The 10,489-nt window shown below is 49.6% G+C and overlaps 1 protein-coding gene across 1 annotated transcript; it reads left to right on the top strand.

The window, feature by feature from the left end:
- The first annotated feature begins 8,736 nt into the window (after positions 1-8,736).
- On the top strand, positions 8,737-10,254 carry LOC119094946 (uncharacterized). Its single transcript, XM_037217857.1, has one exon. It carries the CDS (start codon positions 8,737-8,739, stop codon positions 10,252-10,254), a length of 1,518 nt encoding a protein of 505 aa, XP_037073752.1.
- Positions 10,255-10,489: the final 235 nt, after the last annotated feature.

Genomic DNA, 10,489 nt, shown 5'->3' on the forward strand with positions numbered 1-10,489 from the left:
GTGTCAGCTGATGCACCAGCCACTGCTTGTACTCAGTGTCAGAGCCCAATGTAATCACGGCATACTGTACTTTGCAGACGAGACAGGCTCATGCACTGATCCTTCCTTTCTTCGCTTCTCTGCTACCCACTCCAGCGTCATTTTCTTAACTCGTGGAGAACTGTACCCGTAATTTGATGAAAGGCACATACACCTCCTGGTCAACATAAGCCTTTGGGGCTTTGCACCAAAGCTTTGTGCACAATTCAATGCATTTCACTCACTATTTATTAACCTCTTTAATCAATATAAACAAAATCTACGAACTCACCACGCTCACCATCTTTTGACTGAACCCGAGGGAGGCACCCATATCAAACATGTTGAAATCAACAAAACATTCACACTACTCAATAACGTGAAACTTCAAGGTCAAGGCGCGCCATCTGACCATTTGCTGAAGAAATTCTTGTGGCTCTGATTGCCAGTGCAGCGTTAGCAGATGTCGATGACTTCAAACGTGTAAACTCCCTGGAAAGCTCACAAAAAGAGGTGTTGCACAGTCTGAAACAAGGTGTCAGCTCACTGAATCAAAACACGATCGAAGGAATATTAGCCGACGAGCTATGAAGTGATTGATTGTATTCACCAATGAAATATAATATAAATTTCAGAGTTTTACAAAAGCTGGACTTGTGGATTCGGTCAACGACATATCTACGCAATGAAAATGAACATCATTCTTAAACCTATTGCAAATCCTTCAAGACTTTCGAACAGGCTTGGGAAATCTCGAATTGCGCTTCAACCTCGCTGAAAACGGAATTCTGACCAAATCACTTTTCCACGCGAAATCTGCAGTCATAAGCCTAGGTCATAGTGAAGATATGTTTCATGTTTATCATTTTTCAATCCAAAAATTGCGAAAATCATTGATGGTTACACCCTCTCAGCTAGTTATTTTATTAATATTGCGTATCTCATTGCTCTTTCGGAGGATGCCAAGTATGCATATAAATACCTCCATATTAAACAAAATGACGTTCACGTCTATTTGAGACACGAGCTTCCTCTCTTGCGCTTTCGACAGCCAATCACGACTAGCTTAGAATCTGAGCAGTGTTTACCAGCCCCAATGTCACGCGCGAGCTTCTTATTTAGTTACGATTCTTCATGATTCTCGCCCAACCCCAATGTGGCATATCTCATACCGGCCACTATTACGTAAAGCGCGGGATTTTCAAGATCCCTGATGTATCTTATCCGTTAACTCTTAAGCGGTCTCCTCCTGCCGGCTGTCCGCGTTACTAGGAGTGCTGCCTCCTCATCCCTCAGCAATTATCATGATCGCCCAACATATTGCCCGTCGACACAGAACGGTAATCACGAGATTCCCAAAGACGAAGTTGCATAAAATCAAGAAGCGCCGTGACTGGCTCAATAATTTAGATGAAGTTCTTGCATGGCTTTGAAGTTACGCACTCGCACATGACGTCGTGTGCTGCATAATGTTTTGAATACGTTTACAATCAGCCAGGTGGAATGACCACTTCTTCGGAATAACCACGTTTATGAAATATATTAATTAAGTTGCTTAGGTCCGCTGCGCGTGTGGGACCGAGTGCCTGCATTTAGCCTCGTTTTTGCCTCTCGTATTTATTCTGTCACTGGGGCTTTGCGACACGACAACTGCTAAGACAGATGACGGCGTCACCTGCTTATCATCCTGGTACGAATGGCGACCATTGCGGGCCAACTCAATTGGCCACAGCGAGCCAATTAACCCGCTGTATTGTCTCGCTGGTAATTATCATCCGGGAAATTATCTGGCATACACCGACTAACTGGAAGCGACTGCAAATAGTGGCGAAAACTTTGGCTCACCGAAACGGCTTTAACGAAACAAATGCTTTCGGCTTAACATGGGCAGCAAACGTCACTTTACTGAGATTATGCAACTAACATTCGCACAGTCACACCACCTCGTACATGCGTGTCATCGGTCATTTGAAAGGTGGACCTACAGTGTGGTCGCTACACACAGTCTGAGCAGGTCATTGCACCGATCAGACCTCTTAATTATGAACGGAACCGTACAGCCACACACACCATATACCTCGGAATCTATTCCAGGTAAACAACAGCCACCTGGTGCAAGGGTCATCGCGGCATTTCCATGCAGCCCCCAATTGCTACCACTTCTGAACTATACCGACACCGCCCGTCGGCCAGGCGGACTTTCTCATCGGCTCATAATGCTCCAGTGCTACCCGCGGGGAGTCCTTGTCTATGCGAATAATATTCCCCGCAAAGGCACATAACAACTTGTCTATGTGACTAACTTAAAATCTTGTCTATGTGAATAATTTTCTCCGCAAAGCCACTTAACAACTAACGTAATTAAAGATCGACAAGATTGATATTTGCCTGACTTGCGAAAAGGACTGGCACTAGTGCGGTCGTCACTTGTCCAATTATCACACAAGCAGCACTAAATCTGCTACACCGTTCGCACGAAAACGACCGCCGTCAATCAACGTTTCCAGTTGTATTCAAAATCAATGCGTACCATTCAAAGATGACACTGCGCACATATTTTTTTCAACTTTAAGGATGTCTTCTGGACAGATAAAAGGCTAAAGCAACGCGAAAAATAGAGATCCTACCTCTTCCAGTTTCACCAGCTGATAGCACCAACGGTCTTGATCTGCTTCTGGAATGCGGGTTAGGACATTATTGCGATTTTGACGTAGTCGATTGGTGTTCGTGCTTACGAACAGTACTACAATGAGAGGACATTCCATGACGTGAAAGACCCAACATTTTTTTACTCTGTCAGTGCAAAGCATTAAGCTGATGCAAGCGACCTCACACAATATGACGTTTGGTCTATTAAGATGAGGTAAATGGGGAATCTTCGGTTCATTTTGGTGATAGACAACTTTAAAATCCCCCTCCCCCTACTTACCATTCATAGCTTAAAACTGTGACTACAGTGCTAACACCTACTTAAGTAGAGTTGAAATTTGATGGTCCAGGTAAGTTAAGTGCTGCTCTCTAATCAACATCAATAGTTTTAGTCAAACAATGTGATCTATTAGATGGAACTGGTATGCCAATGTGTGCACACGTTATCGTATAGTTGTGACATCAAGGAGAAGGAACCTAATGCATATTGCAATAAATTATTACCTTTTGCGGGCTGGACCCCTAGCTGGGCGGTGCGGCCTGGGTTGAGCGCTGAAATTTTCCAGAAAGCTGCGTCCCTGGTCGTTGCCTGGTCGGTCCGTGCGCGTCGGTGGGGCGGAGCCACAGGACGCCCAGTCGATGGTTCAATGGAAACGAGCGTCAGTCGAGCAGCTGACGGCGACAAAGGAGTGCGCACCTCCTCATCGCCCTTGTTCCAACTCTTGTCAGTGCGGCGGGAATATTGTCATGCGCGCAAATGTGAAAAGCAGGAGGTGTTATGTTCCCCACTTATGCTGTAGCTTACAACTAAACCCTGTTTGCGTGTATATATATATATATATATATATATATATATATATATATGTATATATATATATATATATGTATATATATATGCATACATATGTGTGTGTGTATATATGCATATATGCAAATATATAATAGCGCATGGGGGTAACCACCTGTAGTATTCGAATCTCAAGAAGTTCACGGCCAGTCCCAGTCCCAGTCCCAGTTCCAGCCTCAGTACCAGTACCAGGCCCAGTCCCAGTCCAGTCTCAGTGCTAGCCCCAGTTCCAGGCCCAGGCTTAGTCCCAGGCGCAATACCAGTCCCAGGCTCGACCGTACTACGAGGTTCAGGCCGAGCCACAGTACCTAGGCCCAGGCCCAACCACAGTACCGGGCCCGGACCCAGACCAGGCCAAAGTACCGGGCCGAGGCAAAAGTCCAGTCGCAGTAACGGGCTCAGCCCCAGGCCCAGACACAGGCCCACGCCCACGCCCAGGACCAGGCCCAGACACAGGCCCACGCCCAGGCCCAGGCCCAGACACGGGCCCACGCCCAGGCCCAGGCCCAGGCCCAGGCAAAGACCCAGCCACAGTACCTGGCCCAGGCCGGGACGCAGACGCAGACGCAGACGCAGACGCAGACGCATCCCCAGCCCAGCCTCGTGGTGCACTGCTACGTTACGCGCGCAACCGACGGCAATGCGGCTAAGGAGGTTTGGTTGCAGGGGCGCGGAAACTGCGTTCAAGTTGGGGGTACACAAAACGGCAAAATGTATCCCTGAGATTAAAAAGTGGGCCCCTACAAGCCAGGATGGGCTCTCTACAAGTCATAACGGACTTGAACTCTCCACAGTAAAAAATGGGCCTTCTACAGATCATTACGGGACTGCGTTTTATAATGGTCTCTCTACAGGCCAGAATGTGTTCTTTACAAGCCAAAATGAGCCCGCCACCGCCAAGAATGGTCCGCCTACAGATCACAATGTGCTTTTAGAGGCCAGAGTGGATCCTCTTCATGCTCAGAATTGCTCGATTCTGATCAGAAGGGACCCTAAATAGCCCAGAATGGGCCCTCGGCAGGCCGGAGGTCAGAATGAACTTATGCCTGCAGCTCCAACTTTCATGTTAGGGGAGGGTGTGAGCTGCTCCCATCGCCCCACCCCGCTCCCCGGTTACTGTGTCCATGTTTGTGTACCATCCACCTACCTTGGAGATGGTGTATGCCTCGGACTCGTTTCGGTCCTGTTCCGTTCTTCTTATATGTCTACAGGATCCAGGTGCACTACCCGCATCACCTCCGTGTTCGACATACTTATCTATTTCTAGTAGCAATGCTGTGAGTACGGTAGTTGGTTCTGGGACCACGGGTATAATGCTTCCCTGATTTAGTAACTTTGCACCACATTTTTGCCTGCAGATGAAGTGTTATGTCTGCCGCAATCAATACATGTGTGCTTTGACTACTCATATTTTGTTAGTGGGCAAAGATCTGCCAGTATCATTAAATGGTCAACAACTGCATCAGTGCAGTAACAGACATACACAATGCCACACTGCCTGAGAGCAGATTTATGAAAGTGTCAGCTGATGCACCAGCCACTGCTCGTACTCAGTGTCAGAGCTCGATGCAACAATGGTATACTGTACTTTGCAGACGAGACAGGCTCATGCACTGATCCTTCCTTTCTTCGCTTCTCTGCTGCCCACTCCATCGTCATATTCTTGACTCATGGTGAACTGTACCCGTAATTTGATGAAAGGCACATACACCTCCTGGCGAACATAAGCCTTTGGGGCTTTGCACCAAAGCTTTGAGCACAATTCAATGCATTTCACTCACGATTTATTAACCTCTTTAATCAACATAAACAAAAGCTACGAACTCACCACGCTCAGTGTCACATGACTGAACTCGAGGGAGACACCAATATCAAACATTTTGAAATCAACAAAACATTTACTCTGCCCAACAACGTGAAACTTCAAGGTCAAGGCGCGCCATCTGACCATTTGTTGGAGAAATTTTTGTGGCTCTGATTGGCAGTGCAACAATAGCAGATATCGATCACATAATGAAGCCATGTAAACTCCCTGGAAAGCGCACAAAAAGAGGTGTTGCACATTCTGAAACAAGGTGCCAGCACACTGAATCAAAACACGATCGAAGGAATAGTACCCGACGAGCTATAAAGCAATTGATTGCATCCACCAATGAATTATAATATAAATTTCAAAGTTTTACGAAAGCTGGACCTACGGATTTAGTCAACGACATATATCTACGCAATGAAATTGAACACCATTCATGAAGCTATTACAAATCCTTCAAAACTTTCGAACAGACTTGGGAAATCTCGAATTGCACTTCAACCTCGCTGAACACGGAATTCTGACCAAATCACTGTTTTCCCCGCGAAACATACAGTCATAAGCCTAGGTAATAGTCAGCAATTATCATGACCACCCGACAGATTGTTCGCCGACACAGGACGGTAATCGCGAGATTCCCAAAGACGAAGTTGCATAAAATCAACAAGCGCCGTAACTGACTCAATATTTTAGATGAAGTTCTTGCATGGTTTTAAAGTTACGCACTGGCACATGACGTCGTGTGCTGCATAATGTTTTGAATACGTTTACAATCAGCCAGGTGGAACGACCACTTCGTCGGGCTAACCACGTTTATGAAATGTATTAATATATTTGTTTAGGTCCGCTGCGCGTGTGGGACTGATTGGCTGCATTTAGCTCTGTTTTTGCCTCTCGTATTTATTCTGTCACTGGGGCTTTGCGACACGACAACTGCTAAGACAGATGACGGCGTCACCTGCTTATCATCCTGGTACGAATGGCGACCATTGCGGGCCAACTCAGTTGGCCACGGTGGGCCAATTGACCCACTGTATTGACTCGCTGGTAATTATCATCGAGGCGATTCTCTGGCATACACCGACTAACTGGAAGCGACTGCAAATAGTGGCGAAAACTTTGGCTCACCGATAATAATCCTCCTGCCGGCTGTCCGCGTTTCTAGAAGTGCTGGCTCCTCATCCCTCAGCAATTATTATGATCACCCGACAGATTGCTCGTCGGCATAGAACGGTAGTCACGAGATTCCCAAAGACGGAGTTGCATAAAATCAACAAGCGCCGTAACTGACTCAATAAATTAGATGAAGTTCTTGCATGGTTTTGAAGTTACGCACTCGCACATGACGTCGTGTGCTGCATAATGTTTTGAATACGTTTACAATCAGCCAGGTGGAACTACCACTTCGTCGGGCTAACCACGTTTATGAAATATATTAATTTAGTTGTTTAGGTCCACTGCACGTGTGGGACTGATTGGCTGCCCTGTTTTTGCCTCACTGTTTTCGCCTTGTTTTAGCTCTGTTTGTTTTTTTACGTTCACTCGGCTGGCGATTAGCGGGCACACACAAACACCGCTCTTGGTATTCGTGATTTAATGAATGCCTTCTAGCCACAGAGCGCGCCGAATTGCAATGCGTTATGACGGAGTGACCTTGAGTTTTTAAAAAAATGTTGTCCGAGCCTTTTGATTAGGTGTATTTTTGGGATGAGCGCCCATGCTATGCGGTGGTGGCCGCGTGTGCCACTACACACCCACCATTGGTCGTCAATTCCGGGTCAACTGCAGAATTCTGCGGCGAAAGCTCGACGTGCCGCAATACTTGGCACGGCAAACCTGCTCTGTGACGTCACCTGACCATACGCGCGGCCGCCGCCAAGACCATCTCAGTCGGGAACAAACAGAGAAAGCATAAATCGACTTGAATCCACCCCGCCGTATATCGGCGAGTTGGAAAGTGCTCTAACCAACAGAGCTATCTGGATGGGCTGATGTACCTTTTGGGATGAGACGCTTTAGAACAGAGTGCAGCGGTGTTTTTGTCATCATTTTGTACCACAAAAAGGGCCGATGAATGAAATAAACAGGATTTTGGTGCCGTGCTCTAGACTGAAAGAAATATTGGGGATGTGTTATTGGATTTTTCAAAAGAAATTTAAACCTCACTACAGCTTTCAAGCGCCAAGCATTCTCGACATAACCAATATTTTTGTTTAAACAAGTCACTTAACCAGTTCTTCTGGTATACTGCAGGTCGGATATTTTCAATAACTTGGCTAGATTGCTTAGCCATCGACTAGCATTGACCTGAAGATGCTGCAGTGCCAGTCATGAGTCTGCATTTGTCACATGCGGCAATTCCGTGTCCCAGTTCACGAACAGCGCAGCACAGAACAACAAAAGCAGCAGTGATTTGACGCCACGCTGGCTGCGAATGACCAATGATGCCACAACATTGATGAACTGGAAGGGGCAGTTGCTGGATCTGATTGATGAGTTCTTCTAGCATGTGATAAAACATATTTCTATCGATACTAGCCGGTGGTTGAGCGAGTCAGCCGCTGAATGGGAGCGCAATGGCTGTCCACTTTTCCGTGCTTTTGAGTGGTGCGCAGCCTTACAAAACGATACATCAGACATAAGTGTGTCAATGACTGATATTTCTGCAGGCCTTGTAGCTAGTGACAGGGATCAGCTGTGATTACTTCTGCAAGAAGTAGAAACCAACCGACAGCAAAGCAGCACATTTAATGATCCCATCCGTGCACCGGGCGCACTTTGATGTGTAACGAACTACCACCTCTGTTTATACAATTTTTTAATGGGGTAACAATGTAAGATGAAGGCCTATTTAATAAATGTGATCTGATGTCACATGGCTCATCCTTTTTTGTTCCCTTAGTCGAGGTTAAACGAAGGTCAGAATCGCCATAGTAAAGTCAGATGGCGTTGAAGAGGGACCAAATCAGTTCACATCGCCTGTATGTACACACATCACTGAGCCACTGCCCTCGCGGGAGTTTGTTTTACAACCATTTTGGAACGTAACCATGTCACTTTGTTTAACGTCATGCTGACCCGCTCCGAGGAAAATCGGCTAAAGTACCAGACTACAAGGCTTTTGCGCACCTCCTAAATATGCACGAATTCTAACAACAATGACACAACGTTATTGGCTTAGGCCACAGTCGATTATGGAAAGTGACACCCTTGTGTCCTGCTTCCAACAGGGAACGTCATCGACGTACGCCCCACTCCCCCTCCGATAGTCCCTGCAAGCGAGCAACACCTGTTGCAAGCTCGCCAGCCGTGGTATAGCAGCGCCGCCACCATCACTGGTTTCGTCATATTTAGAAGTGTTCATCTTCAGGAGCCGTGTTCAGAAGCCTCCACCGCGCATCGACGTCTCAAGATGCCTCCGGTGGTCTGTCAGATCCACCGCCTCCAGCAACCTATGGAACCCGCCACCGTCGCCACGCCGTGCGGCGACGCGTCGTGTGGAAGGTTCTGGGTGCAGGGCCCGCCAGCCCAGCTAGGCCTGCCCGGCCTGTCCGTGGTGACCAGCTCCGCCGCGCACTGGCTGCGCCGCCTCGTCTGGGTGCTGGTGTTGGTCGCGGCACTGACCGCGCTCATCGTACAGCTGGTGGGCACCACAGAGCGGCTGCGGGGTCGTTCAGTCGTGGTCAGTTCGAGGGAGACTATGCAACTGCGCGTGCCGTTTCCAGCCGTCACGATGTGTGCCGGTCACCCCTTCAAGGAGGGGGCGGTGCTGAGCTTGACGCGGAGCGGCACGACGCTGTCGCAGTGGCGGGCGCTGCCGCCCGCGCTGCGCTTCGAGCTGCTGCGTTGGCAGGAAATCAGCTTGGACGAGTTCTTCCAGCGCGCCACCTACGCGTGGAGCGAGCTCGTCTCCAACTGCACCTTTAACCGCCTGCCGTGCGAAGACGTGAGCACGGTGAGGTCGGTGGTGTCCAGCCAATACGGCAGGTGTCACACGCTGACCCTGCACGTGCCGACCAACGGCACGTGGTCGACACCGCAGCTGAAGCTAGACCTGGCCCTCTCCGAGCCGAGCGAAGTACGTGACAACGTCGGCTGGTACGTGATGCTGCACCCGCACAACCTGCCCTTTAGCGACATCACGCCATTCACGGGGCAGGTAAGCCAAGTGACCGTGCCGGTCAACACTGAGTCGCGCGTGCGCCTGCAGCAGCGCACCAACCGCTACATCTCCAATAACAGAGACGGAGCCTGCTCGCGCCACATGACGGCGAAGAAGTTTGCCTCCTGCTTGGCCGACTGCCTGCAGGGTAACTCGAGCTTGCACGGCGTGTGTGACGAAGGTCAGGGGAGCGGCTGCGTGTCGCCCTGCAGCCTGCCCTGGCAGAAGCAGCGCCGACCTGACCGCGGCCCCTGTCGCTCCTTCGCCGACATGCAGGCGGCGTTGAGCTTCGAGCGCAACTTGCGCGCTCTGCACGAGGAGGAGGTGTACAACGCGTTCTTCCACTGCGAGTGCGCCTCTCCCTGTGAGGCCACCTTCTACCCGGTGGAGACGCCCGACCGCCTGGTGTGGCGCCCGCCAGATGAAGAAGAAGAAGGGCGGGTTCTGGGCGACCGAAGTGGGCGCCCAAAACATAGGCGCCCAGAACTTGGTGCTGCGCCCAAGAAACATGGGCGCATGGCACGGGTTCTGCTCTGGATCTCGACGGGCGTCCTGCTGCAAACTGAGTCCTGGAGCTTCTCGTTTCCCCAGTTCGTGGCGGAGGCGGGCGGCAACCTGGGCATCATGCTGGGGGCCTCGCTGCTCTCCCTGGTCGAGATCGCTGACTTAGTGGTGTTCTGGGTGGCGAGGCAAGTTTCACCATCTGCAGATCGTCATAAGGTGGCGCCTCTGATGGCGAAGCGGCGGTTGCGTGTTGGTACGTTCTGATGCAGCAGTGGCGGGGCCAGGTGAGCTGAAGGGAGGGTCTGCAGACGGCTGAGGGCCAGGCATGGTTGGTACGTGTACTACAGCTGTTGGAGCTGAGCGCAGTGCGGGCCAATGGTGGAGAACGGGTCCTCTGGAGGAACAGGTGGGCAGGGTTTGTATTGTTGGCGATAACGTTCGGCTGGTCCAGAAGAGCCAAAGCGCGGCCAGTTGTGGAGCAAAGCAATGACGAAAATCG

Source organism: Pollicipes pollicipes, unplaced genomic scaffold, assembly GCF_011947565.3.
Source record: "Pollicipes pollicipes isolate AB1234 unplaced genomic scaffold, Ppol_2.1 Scaffold_4219;HRSCAF=4965_pilon_pilon_pilon, whole genome shotgun sequence".
NCBI classification, from domain to species: Eukaryota; Metazoa; Arthropoda; class Thecostraca; order Pollicipedomorpha; family Pollicipedidae; genus Pollicipes; species Pollicipes pollicipes.